At 56.0% G+C, this 19,158-nt stretch overlaps 1 protein-coding gene across 10 annotated transcripts in view; it reads right to left on the reverse strand.

The window, feature by feature from the left end:
• The window catches only part of ARHGEF11 (Rho guanine nucleotide exchange factor 11), a 113,039-nt gene that overhangs the window by 616 nt on the left and 93,265 nt on the right, over window positions 1-19,158 (reverse strand). For 4 of the 10 annotated variants that reach the window (XM_018046324.1, XM_018046327.1, XM_018046326.1 and 1 more), the window contains 21 exons: window positions 19,059-19,155; window positions 18,262-18,291; window positions 15,136-15,262; window positions 11,595-11,774; window positions 11,459-11,506; window positions 11,066-11,253; window positions 10,682-10,828; window positions 10,340-10,419; window positions 10,114-10,239; window positions 9,430-9,547; window positions 8,392-8,570; window positions 7,774-7,849; window positions 7,298-7,465; window positions 6,500-6,590; window positions 5,609-5,734; window positions 5,128-5,189; window positions 4,025-4,243; window positions 3,306-3,668; window positions 1,961-2,056; window positions 831-1,078; window positions 462-651 (listed from right to left, as the gene is read on the reverse strand). In XM_018046324.1, coding sequence (XP_017901813.1) covers window positions 462-651; window positions 831-1,078; window positions 1,961-2,056; window positions 3,306-3,668; window positions 4,025-4,243; window positions 5,128-5,189; window positions 5,609-5,734; window positions 6,500-6,590; window positions 7,298-7,465; window positions 7,774-7,849; window positions 8,392-8,570; window positions 9,430-9,547; window positions 10,114-10,239; window positions 10,340-10,419; window positions 10,682-10,828; window positions 11,066-11,253; window positions 11,459-11,506; window positions 11,595-11,774; window positions 15,136-15,262; window positions 18,262-18,291; window positions 19,059-19,155 — 2,959 coding nt within the window. Of the gene's footprint in view, window positions 1-461; window positions 652-830; window positions 1,079-1,960; window positions 2,057-3,305; window positions 3,669-4,024; window positions 4,244-5,127; window positions 5,190-5,608; window positions 5,735-6,499; window positions 6,591-7,297; window positions 7,466-7,773; window positions 7,850-8,391; window positions 8,571-9,429; window positions 9,548-10,113; window positions 10,240-10,339; window positions 10,420-10,681; window positions 10,829-11,065; window positions 11,254-11,458; window positions 11,507-11,594; window positions 11,775-15,135; window positions 15,263-18,261; window positions 18,292-19,058 lie in introns of all 10 variants that reach the window. The other 6 variants (XM_018046320.1, XM_018046325.1, XM_018046318.1 and 3 more) reach the window with 4 other exon arrangements.

A 19,158-nucleotide genomic window follows, 5' to 3' on the forward strand; every position in this document is an offset into this window, starting at 1 on the left:
ATCCTCCCGTGACAGGCGTTCTCTACCAGAAACCTCAGAGTTCCCGTGGGGCCTGGAAAGGGCTGTCTGCTGAATCCCACTTCTGTTTTGTTCGCCCCCAAACCCATGAGTAGGTATGGGTCTGCCTGTCTAGTGGGAGCACAGCCGCGGCCCCAGCCCACAGAATCTGCTTCTGAACCACTTATTAAGGATGGGTTTCGGATGTGAGACTAGGTTCCTCCGGGTTGGTTATTTCCAGAACTCAAGGAGAAAAGAGGGTTCAGTTCCAAGGTTCCCACTTTTAGGGGAGCCTCCTCCTCCTGAAGCTGAGGAAATGAGTGAATGAATTGTACTTGAGGGGGAAAAAACGGGGCCCCTTCTCAGAATTCCCCCATCTTCTCAGAGCCGTGTGGTGATATTTCCTCAGGAGCCAACGGCCTTCTCCACGCACCCACCCCCCAACCCCAGAGGACCTCACTCACCGTCCTCTGGACAGGGCCCCAGGTCGCGGCTGTCCGTGGAGTCAGAGGCTGGGGGCTCCTTGGCTGGAGGGGAGAGGGAGCTTTCTATCCATCTAGCTGCCTCTGTGTGGAAACTGCCCACAGGTGTGGTGCCGCCAGATGACTGAGCCCCGAGGGACCTGAGCAGCTCTCTGTGGGCCAGCTCCATGTCCTGGAAGAGGAGCAGAGGGACATCTGCTCTCCAGCCCCTCTGGGGAAGAGGCTGTGCTTGGGGGTGGCGGGCGGGCTGAGGCCAGAGCCCCAGGCCAGGACGTAGGGCTCCTGCGGAGACAGCTCTTGTGGGTGACAGGTCTTGGGGATGGACTGTGCTCTGGGGACCCGAGCCCTTACCTTGAGCCGGTTGAGCTTGAGGGTAAGCTGCTCGATGGTGCGGAAGATCATGCCCACATCCCTGAGGGCCAGACTTGGGGGAGAGCGGCTGGGGCGCTTTTGATCTCCATGGCCTCCCTGAAGTGGGGGCTGAGGCTCTGTCTGCCAGGCAGGGAGGCCGTCGGGCTGGGAAGGGCTCGTGTGTGCTCCTGACGGGTCAGTACTTGAGTCAGGGGGTCCTGCCGGCATGCTGACGTAAAAGCAGTTCCCTGTCCCCAGCAAGACAAAGAGATTAGGAGGGAAACAGAGGAAGTCTAAGCCGTCTTCTGCTCCCTCAGTGTCTCCCAGGCTGACCCATGGGCCCAGGGAAGCCACTGCACATGAGCTCAGAGCAGGCTGGCCTCAAGCTGCCTACCAGTCTCCCAAAACCCTTCGCCTTGAGAACCGTTGAGATGGTGATATTGCCCAGTGGGGCCCACACCAGAGGAAGACTAAGGAGCTAGTGGTGGAGGTTAAGGGAGAAGGGGCAGGGCGGTTGCGTTTATTCTGGGAAACTGCAGTGGCCCCCATTCCCTGAAGGAAGGGTGACGAGGGGGGTAAGGGCTTTAGGTGCTTTTGAAAGAGGTAGCTGGGCGCCTCCTTCTTCTGCCCCATCTCAGGCTGTGCTCAACTTCAGCACAGCCCCCTCCCCAGTGGCCAATTACTTCGTGATCTTTGAGATACCTCAACTCATCAGAGGGGGTCAGGGACAGCTAGAGAAAGATGCCAAGGGTCCCTGACAGGACAGTCAGCATAGGTAGATGTCCAGGAGCCTGGAAGGCCTCGCAAGCCCTTTTCCACAGTGACACTGACTAGTGTGGTGGTTGGTGTTGGGGGAGAGGGGGCTCAGAAGGTCAGGCTAAGGACACTGCGCTCACCTCCCCCACCTCCTGTGACTCAGCACAGCTGCTTCACTCTGCTGCTCTGAAAGGGGGCCCCCCACCTTGAGGCCCACGGCCTACTCTCTCTGATTCCAGACAGTTGAGGGAGTGTGTATATGGTGCGTGTCCACGTGACTGCAGGCAGGGGTCTAACCCCGGAAGCCCAGCTCTGCCTTCAAGGGCTCCCATTCCAGCCCTGCCTGCCTCTGGCTCCAAGGAGAGGTTCGTTACCCGCAGCCTTTGCTCCGCCTTCCGCTTCGGGTGGCTCAGGCCCTGACGGGCCACTCTCTGGTAGTGCAGGGACCACCTTGCTGCCTGCCACCTCCGCTGCACCAACACCACCACCAGGGAGAGCAGAGACCGAGAGAGAAGGAAAGGGAGGGGAGACGAGCCGGAAGGAGAGGGAGAAAGAAGAGGCGGGTGTGGGGCGGGGCGGGGCGGGTGTGGGGCGGGGCGGGGCGGGTGTGGGGCGGGGCGGGGCGGGTGTGGGGCGGGGCGGGGCGGGTGTGGGGCGGGGCGGGGCGGGTGTGGGGCGGGGCGGGGCGGGTGTGGGGCGGGGCGGGGCGGGTGTGGGGCGGGGCGGGGCGGGGGGGTGAAGAGAAAGAGAAAAGGAAGAACAAAGTAAACACACGATCACACATGATTATACCCCGCGGAGCCACAGAGAACCGCTCCACTAATTCACCAATTCACCAATTCACCAATTCACCAGAGGAGAGAGAAGGAAGGCCAGGTCCCAGAAACCCAGGAAAGAGCGCACACCTCGGGCAGGTGGAGAGAAAAATGCTCCTGGAAAAGGAGGCAGAGCTGGGCACTGGGGGAGGAAAGGAGACGCCCTGGCACTGGTGTGGACGCCCCCCACCCCTCAAGAGCACCCTGCGCTTCACTTCCTCCCCTGCTGCACTCCTCAGACCAGGCTGCCCTCTCCTCAGCTGACTCTTCCCTCTGTCCTCTGAGCTCTGGCCAGACGAACCTGCCCTGACCCCCGCCCCAGCCAGTCCTGGCTTTTCCCGTCTTAAAACCAGGGCCGCCTAGCGCCCTGCTCATTCACCAGAGCCCCCAGTCTCACACGGCTCCCCAGCCTTGTCCTGCAGCCCCTCCTCTTGGCTCTGCCTCCAGACCTACCCCGCCTCTGCCTCACACATCAGCGCTTCCTTGCTGCTCTCTAAAGCTACCAGCTGGAGCCCTCTGCCTGTGTCTTTCTGGGGATGAAGACCTTGAGAAGAACCCCACTTCTCCTCAGGACTGCAAGAGCAGTAAAGAACGCTAGCAGAAACTTATTGGCAGCTGACTTGTGCCACAGTGATATCCTCATAATGAATGAAGTCCAGAGGGGCTTTAGAATTTCTCCCAGGGTCACAGGGGTATTAAGTAACGGAGCTAGGACTCTGCACCTTGGCTGTCTGACCCCAAAGCCTTTACACGATGTCAGCGTGTCATCTTGCCCAGGATCGGGACAAACCTCTGCACACAGGGCTTCCAGACAGGGGCGCGGGAAGCAGCCAGCTGGAAGACTCAATGCTCCCCTAGCAAAGCTGGCCATGTGCCCCCCAGGGGACACCCCAACTTACTTTACCTTTTCTTACAACTTTGTAACTTCCTGTGCCCTCTGTGCTTGAAGCTTCTTCCTCCGGATTCTTATCCAGCTCGGAAGATTCCCAGATCCCAGAATTCCTGGTCCTTGGGGGCAGTTGTTCCAGAGAACGCAAAGCCATGTCCTCCTGCCCTGGCTGGCTCCACTCTGGCCCCGAGAGTGGGGCCTTGTCCCCTTCAGCCCCAGTAGGAGCTCGCCCTGGGGAGCCTGGGTCCCAGGGGTGCGAAGTGATGCTGTTGATGGAGGGTGTAGGGGTCAGGTCGTCCTCGGGCTCCCCAGCAGCTCGTGGGTCCATGGGGTGACCAGGCAGCAGGCTCCACAGGATCAGGTGCCGCAGGTTCTCCACTGGAGGGGAAACGGGGGGATGGCTTCCTGGACACAGGACCGCACACCTGGCCATGGCAGGGGTGGGTGCAGAGGAGGTGGGGGGCTGCTGCTCCCTTCCCTGCCCGCCCCCCCCCCCCAGTGACACTGCCTCTGCAGTCACAGGGTGGAGCTGGGGGACCTTGGCCAACCAGCTGGGGGGCGGGCTGAAGGCTGGGGCGGGGGCACAGGAACAACAATGGTCTCTCTGCATCCTTCTCTCCTCGAGCACAACTCAGGGCGAGCCTCTGAGCAGGCCGAGTTGGGTACGGGCCTGTTGACGCTGGCCAAGCTGCTGGGGCACTGCGGGCTGACAGCCAGGGCCAGGAGGCACTCACCGTCCTCCAGGGCTGCGTCGGCGAGTCCTTCCATGAACAGAGGGCCTGGGAGGGGCAGGAGGATGGGGTCCCTCGTCCTGCTTCCCCTGTGCTCGCTGTCCAGCGAGGCAGAAGAGTGAGGCCGCGCCCCCAGCTCCTCTTCCTCCACGCTGCCCTCCTGCTCAGCATCTGCCAGCAGGGCCGAGTGCTTCCCTTGGACCCTCTGCGGGCACCCCATGCCTGTTTCGGATGGGAGGACAGTGTGAAGCCGGGAAAGAGGGAGGGCATGTACAGGCTGATCCCAGGTCCAGCTTCGGGTTCAAGGGGCTAGGAACACTGCCTGACTCATTCCACAGTGTTTACTGAGCTTCAATCATGGCCAGGCACCGTCCCAGGCTCCCGGCACACATCAGCAGAAAAAAACAGAGGTCCCTGCCCTGTGGAACTTAAATTCTAATTGACGAACACAGAGAAAAAGAAAATAAGTAAATTAACTACATGAATTAGCTAAGAAGTACGATAGGAAAGAAAAAACCACACGCGGGGTATGGGAGATCAGGAACGCTGGTATTAAGCCGAGTGGTCAACGAAGGCACTAGGTGCAAAGCTGACGATCTATCTGCACGAACACTTGAAGTGGGGCGGGAGTTAAGAGAGGCATTCCAGCAGAAGGAAAGCGAACACAGACCCAGCCAGGGGGCCTGCTCACGGAGAGTCCTCTCTAAACTTGAGGCGGTAAGTTACTTCACACTAAAAACTCAACAAGAGTTCTGCTGGGGACCCTCGTGCCCCTGTCGACCCCATCCTACTGACTGTATCTTCAGCCCTCTGAGCGCCACTCCCCACCCCCACCCGCAGGATTCCCGTGCCAGCTCATCTCTAAGAGCATCCCGTTCTCCATCAGGAGCCGCCAGACTCTACCCGACTGCCCCCTCTTCCTCCTCAGGGGGAAGCTCTGTTCAGTTGAGCCTGTTCTTTCCTCTTCCAGCCCTCCTTCCTCCTTCTGCTTTTCTCTGTTCTTATGGCCCTTTATAGCTCTCTCCCACCACCCCAGCCACCTCCTTACCTGTGCCTACAGAGAGTGAGCTGGATCGGGCCCCCACAGAGACAGCTCAGGGACTTACCTCCTGGGGCTGCCTCAGGCTCCGCTTCACCACGGAACACCTCGGAGTCATCCGGTCCTGCCCTGCAGGGAGAAACCGCCACGGTGAGAGAGGCCTGCCTGCCTGGAACTCTGGCTCTCTGCCAGCTGGGAGGTGGCCACGTCATGAAATTCCACTCTGGCCGCCTGAGTTCACAGGGGCAAGGCAGGAGCAGGGCCCAGGAACGCAGTGGCTTAGATTTCAGACCTGCTGTCTGGTGAGCAACCTGGAGAGCAGGGTGGGTGCATTCTGCCCCCTCACACCCACAATTCAGGCACAGTCTGAGCAGGGCAATGGGGGGAAGGCCAGGCAGGGACAGAAGGTGGAGGTGCAGGCGTGCCTTACTCCGCCTGCCCGCTAACACCTGGCAGCTGAGGTTGTCCAGCCCAGGGATGAAGTGCTCAGAAGCAGCACATGAGTGGCCTGGAGTGGGGATGGTGAGCGGGCCTGGAGGGCTGCGTACCTGCTGGGTGTGGGGCTCCGGTCGGCTGGCTCCTGGGGGCCTGGGGGCGGGGGGTGGATGGGTGTCGGGGCAGCTCCGGGGAGCCTGGTGGCATTCCGAACAGCCTCTTCTAAGAGCTCCATCCACCTGTTGCTCGGCAGGAAAAGAGAGGTCTGGTGGCGACAAGAGGACAGAGGAGCAGCGTCTCCCCCACCAACCCCGAGTCAGAGCTGTGAGGCCCTTTGCCAGAACCTGCCCTGAGGACCCTCTGCCCAGCGGGGGGCCCGCCGCCCGTGCAGTTCTGACTGGCTGCCCCACTTGGGGCGGGTCTATGTTACTCGCAGCTACCAACTGCTGAACACCAACACTGTTAGGCTCTGCGCTCTGCATTCTGTTCTCGCTCAATGTAACTCCCAAGAGGCAGCGCCATCCGCAGTCACAGATGAACGCCCCGAGAAACTGTCTGACCCAAGCTGTCTCTGGCCTCTGGGTCAGACAGGCTACTACTGAGGCTGGCTACTGTCGGGAACACAGGCGGGTGGATGCCGTGGGGTGGAGATGAGAGTTCTGGAGGCAAACACCTCTGAAGAATGCGGGCATTTAAAACACTTGATAGAGAAAGAGAAGAACCACCCAAGGGAAGGGAGAGGGCCAGAGGAAGGAGAGGCGCAGCGGGCTGGCTGGAAGACCGCTAGTGGCGCCTCCTTCCTCGGACAGGCCGCTCATGGGGTCAGGGATGGCGATCCCAAAAGCCTCTCTGCGTCTGTCTTATCTCCCTCTTCTGTGTCAAGGCCCCATCCTCTAACCACTCTGGGCCCAGGCCTGGTCTCACTGTCCAAGTCCTCACACACCGCCCTGGTCCCACGGGGATGGCAGTTACGCGGGACTGCCCCGCTTCCCAGCAATCCTCACGTGTTCTTGTCTGATGATGTCAAAGCCACCAGCTCGTAGATCTGAGGTGGGCCCAACTCAGAGGTACAGATGATGAAGAAGGCCCGTTTATCTGTGCGGAAGACAGAAGCAGAAGGGTCTGTACTGGGGGCGGCAGAGGCATGACTGCAGCCTGGGTCGGCTGACAAAGTGTGGACTTGAAACCCTGACCCTCAACCGGATGGAGAATGCAGCGCTAGCTGGACCTAGGTCATTGGGTTCCACTTACAGAAGGGCAGAGGCCATTCTGGTTCCTCTAATGCCACTTTCACAGTCGCTGCCTCCCGCTTTCCTCACGGTGAGGGCTGAGGGTTATAAAACCACATCACACCCATCCTCCCTTTCCACCTTCCCCAAGAGACAGGCATTGCATCACTCCCCACGCTACAGCTGAGGAAAGCGAGCCCAGAGCCCTTCTTGTACATGCTCCGGTTCCCACTAACGTGCTCCGAGCACGGGGCTGGGCTCTGGCCTGTGGGTGTGAACTCTGCCTGTCCCTCCTGCAGCAGGAAGGCGTGTCCTACTCGTCTCTGCCCAGTTCTGCTTCCTCATCCTCAGGCCGCCCTCGGTGCTCACGTCCCATCCTGTCTGCGCCAGGCTGTCCCCCTTCATCCCCAACCTACCCCATACTGAACCACATCTTCCTGCTTAGACGAGTCAGGGTAGAAGGAAAGTCACACAGGCAGGCCAGTAAGCTCATCGCCCAGCGCTCACTGGACGTGAGTACCAGGGCTCATGGCCTGGGGCCTGGGCCAGCTGGGGCCGTCTCCTTGTGGGTACCTGTGGCCACCGAGCGAACAAGCACAGCGTTGAGCTTGAGCACGGGGCTGAAGGTCTGCTTGCTGTCTGAGGAGCCCACGGCCATCTTGCTGTGGCACTTGAGCAGCAGCTTCTCGTCCTGTTTCTGCAGCAGCACCAGGAGGTCCTCCAGCAGCAGCACGTGGAGGTCTGGAGGAGGGCGGTGCTGGTGAGGGGCTCCCCGCTGCCTGCTCCGCCCTCACCAACACCTGGGACACCAGAGGCTCCTGGATGGTCATCCTCAGGGTCTGCGAAGCCCTGGAGTCTGGTGACCTGCTTAGTTTTTGGTCCTCCCTCCCCATGCTGTGCTCCAGGTGCCCTGAGCTCTCAACCCCAGTGGTGTTTGGAGCTGCCTCCCAGCTACCTTAAGAGCGCCAGGTACAGGGCTGATGATCCAGAGAGGAAGAGCCCGGGTGATGCCCTAGATTCCCTCTTGGCCCCAGGCCCCTGGCGCTTACCCAAGGTCTTATCCTTGCTGATCCTCCAGGTCAGAGGCCCCTCGTGGATCATCTTTCTGGTTGTAAGATCCAAACTCTGTTAAAGAGACACCATTCATTCAACAAGCATCTGAAAACCTAGACTCTATGCTAAGGTGCTGGGCATCGGTGGTGTGAACAAGAACTAGTCCCTTGCCCTCACGCTCTTGTGGGGGATGCAGACAAGTAAAAAGGCAACTGCAAGGTCACGGGCCACGTGCTGTGCCGGGGGATACACTGGTGGCCCTGGCGGGGGTCTCCCTACCCGCTACCCCACGCTGCTGATCCTCCTAAGGGGGTCCTGCCCGTGCCTTCAGCTTTATTTCCTCCCACACGGCCTTCACTGTTACCTTGAGTCTATTCCCACCTCCTGCTCTCCCAGGCTGAGTTCTCACATCCAGCCTCTGTAGTCGGGCTGTTTGCCCTTGTCTGTCTAGGGACAAGGTGACAACAGTAACCGGTGCTGTGTAATTCCAGGGCTCTCATCACACATCCTTTTACAAATGGGCACAGGTCTCGTCCCCCCAGTACTCTCCAGGTCTGAGCAGACTGCTGCTCCTGAGGAGGCCTGAGAAGTGTGTGTGCCTGTGGGGCCCTGACCTTGAACTCTGCTGCCAGGGGGTTGCTGGCCCTCTCCAGGGAGGTGGTGTCCAGGCGCTTCTGGTAGCCTTCCAGACGGTGCCGGTTCTCTGTCTGCTTTACCGCTTCGTTCACATACTTGAGAATTTCCCGGCACTGGTCCCGGGCCCGGCAGAGTTTCTCGTACTCGGAGGTGCCGCCTGCCCACAGGGTAACAAGGGGTTTTTAGGGCTCCTGCCAGATGAGTCTGCCAGAGCTTGCCAGGAGCTGGTTACCGACCGACGTTAGCGGGCCACCAGGGCCAGCTAGTCACACATCACGGGCATGGTGGAGATATGCCACCTGGCCAACTTGGACCTCAAACATAAGGATGACATATTCTGAGGATCCATAGGCTTCAGACCTCTGCTCTGCAGACACTGATGGCTCTTGGGAATTCCTGCCTAGCTACAACTGGCTCTACAGGTGTGGGGACACGGATAGGGACTGAGGGAGCGATGGCGCCTCCCTCTAAGAACAGCGGGTTGCGGGTCCTTCCCACTTCTCCATGCTGACGCCAACGTCTCCAACTTGAGGGTGGTGAAAGGTGCTCGGGATCCCAGGGACGGTGACGACCTGGGGCTATACTCCCTATTCAGCTTGGTCCCCTACTCCTCTGGAGTAACTCACCACGCACGGCTGTATCTTTTGTGCATCACAACGCCCCCAGAGAAGTCCAGCAGGGGGCATGAATGGGACTGAAATCCAGTCACAACCTCTGGTGCAGGACCATGCCCCTCAGAGGAGCCAAGGTGCCCTGTGTGCCAACCCCACATCATCAGAGGCTTCACTCCCATCTGCACAGAGGCCCCACATAGGCCGGCGGCAGCCTGTACCTCCTCCTGTGCCAAGCACCTTATTTATTGCCAAAGCACGTTACAATGGTTATCTTCTCTGAGACTGACCGTAAGAACACAGGGATGGAGACCCTCAAGACCAGAGAGGTCAAGTGCCTTGCCAAGGCCACAGAGCAGGTCTGTGCCCGAGCCGGGCTGCGGGCCAGGCGCCCGTGGGCCCTACCCTCCGTGTGCTTGATGATGCTCTCCAGCAGCAGCGGGTACTTGGTGAGCCGCTGCATCTCGGAGACGATGAGGTCCCGCAGCTGCAGTCGCCGGCACTGAGGGTGGCTCTCGGCCTCCTACGTGGAAGGGCACACAGAGGAAGACGGCAGCCCGGGTTAGGAGTTGGCTTGTGGGCTCAGGACCCACAGGATGGGACAGATGCTAAATAGGTCCTAATTCCAGAAGAGTCACTCAGAAATGGTGGTGGCAGCTTCTTGCTTTGATATTTAGGAAAAAGCTGGGCGGCGGGGGCGGGGGGGGGACAACAGCCCAAGAAAGGGATATGGTCAAACCACGTAAAGCAAGGACTATTCCCACTTTATAGACAAAAAAACTGAGATCCATCTGAGTAAATACAGGCACTAGTAGGTGAGCAGGGCCATCTGATGGCAAGTCTGGTGTCTCTGTCTTGAGAGCAGTTATATGTCGGTGTTTCTGAAGAAGGGGCCGGGGACGGTGTGGATCGAGCAGAACTGCTGGTCACCGACCCTGGTAGAGAGAGGAGGCCAGGGTGCCTGGAGCTGGGGGCCAGCGGGGCAGTCTGGGAGATCATGGGTCGACCTGGTAAACTCTCCCCCTCAGCCTCACTGAACCAAGACTGGACTGGCTGGTTTCAGCGGTGACAAGCAGAGGCCAAGCGTACCTGCATGAAGAGCTGGAACCGGCTCTCCTTGCGCTGCCTGGTCTTGATCAGCTCCAGGGCGACGGACTGATAGGAGCAGAACTGTGCGGCCACCTCCTGGAGCTCCTCCCGGGCAGGGCCGTCAAACTGACAGGGAGAACGGACACCATATAGCCCACCTCACACCCCTGCCTGGAACCTCTCCCCCTCTTCCTCCAAGGCCTCCCCGGGGCCTGGGCAGCCATACCCGAGCCAGCATGAGGTCACTGACTTCTTTGATAATGGGGCCCTCCTCCCGGAGCTTCCTCATAGCTTCACACCAGGAATCTGGGGCAAGGAGAGAAGACAGAAGCGCCTGGGGTTGAGCTGCGTGGCCAGGCCCTTGGTGACGGGGGAAGAGGGCTCTGAGGGTCGTGCTGTCCGGGCAGGGTCTGGGAGCCACTTCACTCGTGGGGGAGTTGGAATGCTGGCTTCAGGATGGGCATCAGGTTCTCCCACCAAAGAGGAGAGGCAGGGGCTGTGTGCTCGGGGGTCCTGGCATGTGGGCAGAAATCTGGCCGGGGGTGGGGGCAGGCTGGGGGCTCCTCACTGTGGATCTCGATGAGCTCGGGCAGGTTGGGGAAGAGCCGGGCCAGCTCCTCGCGGGGTAGCAGGCCCTCCTTCTTCATCCGCTGGTAGAAGATCAGGTCAAGGACCCGGAGTGTGCGCAGATGGGACGCCTCGGTCACGAACAGCTCTGAGCAGGTGGAGGGATAAGGAGGGCCAGAGAGACAGCGGGACAGCCATCAGCAAGGCTATACTGGGACCTCTCCTGAAGGCCAGGATGCAGGCGGTCCTCACAGGAATCACAGCATGGGCCGGCTGTGCCCCTAAGGCCCCACCCTCTCTTCTCTACCACCCTTTGTGTCCGAGGTGCTCTGCACCTGTTACCACACAAGTCAGCGTGGAAGTAGGGAGAGGCAGCTGGTCTCACCATTGATGACCTCCTGCCGGTCAATCTCCCTTTGGCTCAGCCTGGCCACCACATCCTTGCCCACTGTGTGCTGCCAGTTCTGGGCATCTGGCTCTGGCTCCAGGTCAGACAGCTGGCCCAGATCGTCTTCTAGCAGGTTAGGGAGGAGGGCATCTGTGCCGAACCCCAAGTTGGGGGACTCGATACTCCTGGGGTAAAAGAGGTGGTGGCTCAGTGCCACACGGAGGAAGAGGCAAACGTGGGGTGTGTCCCCCACTCTCCTGCCCAACCTGCTTGTCCTGGGCCCTGGGAAACCAGGGGGCCAGGAAGAGGAGCTGCACCACCAACAGGCCAGCAGAAGGCACGGCTGGGTCAGGGACACCTAACAGAGACGCTGCTACACCCATCACTCACCTGCGGCCCATTTTGGGGGTGAAGGGAGGGGTTGGGTTCTCAAGAGACCTGTGGAGAGAATGTCAACTCTCAGCCACCCTCTGCTGCCTGGTCCCCAAGATACCAGTGGGCGGAGCCCTCCCCGAGCCCCGCCCACCTGGTGGAGAGGCTGGAGGCAGATGAGGAGGCTGACTGGTGGAGGCGGGCGGCCTCCGCGGCGGCGTCCATGTCCACGTCGCTGCGAGAGCGGGGCACATTCTCCGCCTTCCGGGACCGCTTCATCTCCTCCCGGCCCTTCAGGCTCTCAGAGCGGCCCAGGCGAATCTCTGAGCGTGAACTGGGTGGAAATAGCAAGAGATGTGGGGGTCTCACCTCTGACCAGCTCTGACCTGCTACTCCCTCTCAGGGCCTGCCTCTGCTCTGTAGGCGTCCACTCCAAACACCAGACCCAATGTGCCCAAACTCCCGGCGGCAACCGCTGCTCAGTGACAAACTGCTTTTACTACAGACTCCTTCCTCTCCCTAGCGAGGCTCGATGGACAGAGCCTCTCGTCTTCCTCTTTCTTTTTAAAAATTTTTATTTATTGATCTTTTGGCTGTGCCGGGTCTTCATTGCTCTGCGGGCTTTTCTCTAGCTGCGGTGTGCGTGGGCTACTTATCGTGGTGGCTTCCCTTGTTGAAGAGCACGGGCTCTAGGGCATGCAAGCTTCAGGAGCTTCAGACCTGGGCTCAGCACCCGTGGTTCCCAGGCTCAACAGTGGTGGCCCCCGCGGGCTTAGCTGCTCTGCCGCGTGTAGGATCTTCCCAGAGCAGGGATCGAACCCGCGTCTCCTGCACTGGCAGGCAGATACTTTACCACTGAGCCGCCAGGGAAGCCTTCATCTTCCTCCTGACTGATCAGAAAGGGATACCCAAAGGAAATTAAAGTCTGGGACTTAACAGAATCAGACTTGTGGGGTGTCTGGATGCCAAAGACCCCGAGTCCCCATCAGGCTGCTGTGGACACCAAAGTCTAACACCAGGAACCATGAGGTCCTACCCTCCCTGCCCCCGCCATCTCCTGGCCGGCCCACCTGGCCCTCTGCTCTGGAATGGGTTGGTGCCCACCATGGACTCTGCTTCTAAGAAGGAAGTACAAGCACCCCCTGAACATACTCTTTAGCATTCTCCATACTGTCAGAAAAGTCTATCTGAATTCCCATGCCTCCAGTTGTGATGTGGATTGTGGATTTCTTCTGTTCTTATCCTGAGAGCATCCCTTCTAGGCTTCCAGCCCCCTCGGAGCAGAGCAGCTTGGAAGGGTCCTTCAGGGGCATGCTTACTGATGGGCAGAAACCTGCTCTCTGGCCTGCCATTCTTGCTCACTGAGTGTCTGTGGGGCTTGAGATGCTGGCGACTGGGTGCTGCTCTTCTCCAAGTCCTGCAGTGCATCAGCCCAGTGACAGCTGGCATCTCTGACCCCTAGCTGCCCCAGGATGGCGCCTCCCCCCATGGCCCTGCTGGGCTGGTTCTTTGCTGACATTATTGCTAATCTATTTCCTGCTCTGCATCTAGGACCACAGAAGGCCTGGGGAGTCTGGAGAGTTCTTAATAGCACAGCAGACTGCTGCAGAGAAGGAGCCAAATGGCTTGGTCTCCATTCATCAAGTCTCTCTGAACTGCCAAAGGATCCAAATGCCGCTCCCTCTGGGTCCCCACAGTTTGCCTGTAGGGTCAGAACCCATACTGTCAGCTGATCCCCTACTGAACTCACTCCTTGAAGCCTGTCAGAACAATGCCAACACAGACTACCTCAAAACACTTGCGCCAGTGCCCTACAATGGGTCACTTGAGCGTCTCATCAAACCTTGTGCAATGAGGTTCCTGGGGCTTCTTTCAAGTACCCAGAAGTGAGCAACGATCCCAAGAAGAAGGAAGGCATACAACCCTTCTCTAGCCAAAAGTTCCTAGGTTACTGCTGTCTAGAATTGGGGGCTTCTTTTGGCTCAGAGGTTAAAGCGTCTGCCTGGAATGCGGGAGACCCGGGTTCGATCCCTGGGTTGGGAAGATCCCCTGGAGAAGGCAATGGCAACCCACTCCAGTACTCTTGCCTGGAGAATCCCATGGAGGGAGGAGCCTGGTAGGCTACTAGTCCATGGGGTTGCAAAGAGTTGGACATGACTGGGCGACTTCACTTCACTATACCTGTTTAGTTTCTACAAAAACCTGTGACACACTATGCTGCCGATGTCATTTCTTCCAAGACTGCCAGTGAATTTATAATCGTCAAATCCAAATGCTTCTGCTAAGAGTGGATTTAGGATCCTCACCAATGTCTCAGGGCAAATTTACCTAACAACTTTAAGAATATGTTGACAAATGGTCTCAAATATTTCCTCAAAGTGCTGACAATATATCTTATAATTGTATATTTGACACATCTATAAGATCACACCTACCTCAGCAATCATATAATTTGTATACTTAACTTACTCAATAATATTAGAACTCAACCTCTGTTGTTGTTTTGTTGTTTAGGTGTTAAGTTTTGTCTGACTCTTTGCAACCCCATGGACTGTAGCCCACTGTCCAGGGGACTTCCCCAGGCAAGAATACTGGAGGGGGTTGCTGCTTCTTTCTCCAGGGGATCTCAGCTCTGACCCAGGCACAAATCTAACCTTTATTTTGCCTAAATCTTTGTTAATTCTCACTATGGCAAAACCTTTTAACATATATTAAGCTTGTAGAGGCTTAGTATAAACAGAATGGAGTAGCCCTGCGCACAAGCAGGAATTCTGATAACTAGTTTTTTCAGGGGTAAAATGAATGGTTTGATTGTGCAGGCTGATTCATGCCTTTGGGCCTGCGTATAGTGCAGCTCAGCAGTGTACACAAGAACTAGTTTTGGACACACAGACCACATTTATTGTACCTCAAGCGTGACTTAAGGAAGGTGCAAGGATGTTTCTGACTACAGGCAGTTTTTACTTTAAGGCTGGCTGTAGAATGTTAGACCTAACTTGACGGTTGTCACGTCAGTCAAGAGCAAGTCCAAGAATACGTGTCAATGCTAGAGAAGGATTCCTAGAACCCGGCCAAAGATGGAGAACGTGAGCAATACCACAGTCTCCGCTCCCCTTGTTCCTCTAGAACAGTTCATTTTGAATCAATGGCCTTTGTATCTCTTTGGTGAGGTGGATATCTGATGCCCATTATGCTATCTGCCTTTATAGCACCCAACAGAACCTCATCTTTAGCTCTCTTCTTCATGGGCACCAAAGACTGTCTTAACTCAACTTCCTTATTTTCCAAGATTCCCCTTCGCCAGCCCCCTCCACACCCTCAACCCCTAACCTGGACTCTTTTCTAGCTGTGTCATTTAGGGTTTCCTGACTGGTCGCTTTATAACACAATCTAGCTCATTCTTAGTGTGGAGGCTGCTGAGTGGCCAGGGAGTGAATCCAAAGGAATTTTAAAGGCACATGATTCCTGCCAGAAGGTCAGGGGCCCTGCTCTCTCGCCTGCTGGCCTGACCACCGGCACACGGTATGTCTTCTTTTGGAGATATCCAGGCAGGAAGGTTGGGGGAGAGGGAGAGGGCGCTACAGCAGGAGCCCTACAGTATAGTGGGGGTAAAGCAGCTGACACTGAGCCCTGCTCCGGCCCTGCCAGCGCTCCCCTCTCTGGGCAGCCAGCAGGCCCCGTCCAGCCACTGTTACCTGTTGCTCTCCAGCAGGTCCTCGGGAAAGCTTCCTGTAGAGAGGCGCTGTGTCCCGGGTTCCGGGGCGTCATACTGCTGGTTGTTCTCAAAGTGCTGAATGATGTTCCTCACATTGCCGGGTTTGACTGTAAGCAGAAAGATAATGAAAGATACTCTGCTTTTGGTTCAGGGACGACTCCTCAGAGCCCTCACTCCCCTCGAGCCCAGAAGACAGGGATGAGTAAGCATGGATGAGAACAGTATGGGGTTGAGAGTCAGGAGACACGGTGCGAGTTCTGGCTCTTCCACTGTGGGGTGTGGCGCACGCAGCGCCCCCACCTTTCTGGGGTTACTCTTTCTTCAGGTGCAAAACAAGAGGCTTTGGAAATACATTTGCACTGCGTATTTCTTTTGGTTTGCACATTCTTTATTACAATGACTCTCACACTTAAGAATCGTTACTAGATTTCTAGGTTTTTCCCAAGAGCCATATACAGGCTTAAAAAATATCCAGGAAGACCAAAAACACATCTACCTGTAATTTGGCGAGGTTGCCAAATTATACCAAGCACTTTTCAAATTTATACCACTTTTAGAGTTCGCCATTGTGTTTTTCCTCGACTTGCCTTCCTGTCCTTTCTGCCTCCACCCCTGCCTCTTCATCTCTATCATTAAAGAATCAGACACTTCATTACCAGTGGTGGGTGGGGAGTGGGTCTTAGAAGGACAGATGTCACGCTATGGCATTCAAAGCTAAGACAAAAGAGAGCTGTCTGTGTTCCAAGTAGAGAGGGCAGGTTAAGAGCAAAAAGGCATAGGTGGTATTACCACATGGAGACCCTGGAGAAGAAAGCTCAGGTTGGGGGCTCAGTGGCTCCCATCTTCAAAGAGGATCTGCTAAGCTCCAGGTCCAGGCTGTCAGAACGAGATGGGCTAAAGATGCCACTCTGCCTGGACCAACAGGAGAAATAAGTGGGATGCAGAAGGCAAGACAAATATCCCTGGGCACCAGGCCCTGATCCTATCTGTACTAACCAGAGACTCTGCCATTGACATACACAAATCTAAATCTCCCTGTGGATCTAAACCTGAGATTCATAAGAAAATTTCCAAGCCAGAAGAAACAGGAAAACATTTAACTGGGCTCTTCAAAGCTCACCATTCCACACCCTTTAGAGAGGCAACGCTTTTCTGAAACTGCAGAATAGGAGGTTGTGTGTATGTGGTAGGAGTCGAGGCTGTTGCTGTCACTCTCATTTTGGAGGTTACAGTCAGAGCTGCCTGTCCCAGAATGAATGTGCACCTGGGCCCCGGGGCAACTGCAGGAGCCAGGGGCAGCTGTGCAGCCACAGCCCGGAGCATCCCTGGCTGAGGGATGATGCGGGAGCCTGCGAACGTCCTAGAACACAGCAACTCTGGGCAGAGCCCATTGTTCCCCCTCCCCTGGGCCACCTGGAAAAGGCCCAGTTCTTAGGATATAGTTACACCCTAGCTTACACCCCAGACAAGGAGCAGGTGTGGCCCTGAGATTTGGTATAACTGGATAACCCAGAGTAACAGGGGAAAAAACACGTCGAAAGGAACGCATTTTTGAAAAGACCAAAGTTTTGACCAGCAGCCTTTGCTCTCCTTCCTCCATTCTTTGAATAACAATGAAACAAAGTAAAAGTGAATTATTTGTCACTAACAATCAGATACATTAACTAATAAACCAGGCTAACAGCTGATGATCATAAATGGCAAGTTTCTCAGTAAACGAGGTTTTCTAGCTTTGGTGGGTGTTTGGTTTCAGATGCGCATACAGATTTGTCTGATGTCCTGGGAACTTGAGAACATCAAATCAAATCATGCGATGACAACAGAAAGATCTGACTCAAAGAGATGGTGAATACCCAGCATCCTTATCCTGCTCCTGGGATCAGCAACTCCACCCTGGGTGTTCCTGGCCCCTCTCAGGCTGACTCAAAGCAAGCAGCCGGGGCAGGTCTTAGGCATGCTGCTTACCTCATGCCCACCTCAAGGAGGGTGGATGGGAGGAAGTATGTGCTAAGAAATAAAAGTCTGGGTTTCAAGGCCATTCTTTCATTTTTTCCATTGTTTTACAGACTCCCCCCCTCCCCCTGTCCCAATAATTCTCTACTTTTATTGTTTAAAATAGCATAACAAGGCTAGGGATTTAACTTTAAAAATAACTTTGCAAATCATTATTCTAAATCGTCATTTTATATAAAGTGAATTCTAGCAATTGATTAAACTTCTGATTGCATCTCACTGCTCTTATTCCCTTTGATTTACTACCGAACCTAGAGACTATTAATCACTCAATTAAATCTAAGCCTATGGACTTCACGGATGGGAAAAGAACCTGTCTGGCTCCAGGTTCTAAGTTTCTTTGGGTTAATGCCAATTATATATGTATTTATCTTTAAAAATACACAGATTTTAGAAGGTATTAGGTCCTCTAATACACATACATCAAAGTCATGCTTCTTAAATGGTGCAGCGACACTGACAGAGTTTTAAAGAGTCAGAAGAGATGCAAGTGCTGCACAGAAGGGCTTAGGCAAAGGAGGTGGCAGAAATTAGAATGCCTCAGGGTGAAACTGCCGAAGACCCATTAGCAGCTGAAAAACAAGCAAACAAAAAACCCCACATAAAACATTCAAAAAATGAGGATTTTATTACAGCAACTGAGAACGAAAACCTGGGGAGCTTGTGCAGGACATTTCAGTGTGAGAGCTCCCCTCACTTACACAGAGCCTGGACTTTTGGAGCCGCCCACAGGGAGGTGACAGAACGAGAGAAAGGCCTCAGGTCGCGGAACATCCCGGAGGGCCCAGGAGCTGGCCTCTGCCAGCACCGCCAGGAGGAGCTGTACCTGGGGGGCAGCGGCCCGGCCCCTCCCACCCTGCATCAGGCAGCAGACTCCTGTGCCCAGCGTGAGGGCAGGAGGCCCTGGCAGGGGCTTGTCCTGGGGAGCTTTAGCAGCATGGAGCCACACACAGGAGCAATGGAGTGCGGAAAGGGAGGAAGGATGGGCAGAATGGGAGAAGATGAAGGAGAGGGGAAGGAGGGCAGACAGGACTTGGAAAATGGAAATTCAATGCTAATGAAAAGAAAAACCCAAATAAAATGGTCCTTTTACCTTCCACAGGGGACAAGGGGATATAAAATGCTAAAAGAAAACAAACAAAAACAAAAGCAAACCATGAAGAATCGAATTAATGTTTCAAGAGTCAAAATAAAAATTACATCAAGCTGGAAAAATGAAAGGTAGTGGCAAAAACCAGGACTGGTCCAGTAGAGCCCCCTCCTCCCCGCCTTCCTCAGGCAGCGATTTCAGGAAAGGCAGGAGGCCTGCACCACGGTCCTTCCCAGATTTCCAAGACTAACATGGGGATCTTAAGATAATAACTGGGAGCGCCAGCAGCAATGTCCAGACAAACGACACACAGTTGGGAAGAGATCGGTGACGGGATCCATGGAGGTTTGGGTTTCTGACGGCATGAGGGAGCCTCTGGGTCCCAAACCTGCCCTCTTTCCACTCAGTTCAGCTTAACAGTCAGTGAAACCCTCCATCAAGGGCCTATAATTGCTCCCAACATACAGGCCCTCAGGAGGACAGATAAGTCCATGGGTGAAGATGAAGGAGGCCCTGACTGTCAACAGGGCAGTCTTTCCAAGGCGGGGATACCCCTCTGCATGGCTATTCGGTATCTCTGAGCTCCTAGACCTAGGCACCGGCGCGAGCTCCGTGGCTCTGGAGCAGCTCCCTGCACCTCAGGAGCCTGTGCTGGGTGCGGCAAGGATGCAGGAGCACTGGGGAAGCTGACCGCGGAGTTCAGGCCTCTGGCTCCCAGAGCACAGGAAGGCCCTCTGCTAACGTGCTGGCCTTGAAGGGCCAGGGGCCCCTGCCCAAGGCTTTGCTCCCCGAATACTCACTGCTCTGGGAAGAGGTTTTGGGCTTCCCGATGTACTTGAGAATGGGGTTTCGCTTTTTGTCCTCCAAGGCATCCTTGTCTTTCTTGGAATTGCTGCTCTG

Source organism: Capra hircus, chromosome 3 (genome assembly GCF_001704415.2).
Source record: "Capra hircus breed San Clemente chromosome 3, ASM170441v1, whole genome shotgun sequence".
Classification (NCBI taxonomy): Eukaryota; Metazoa; Chordata; class Mammalia; order Artiodactyla; family Bovidae; genus Capra; species Capra hircus.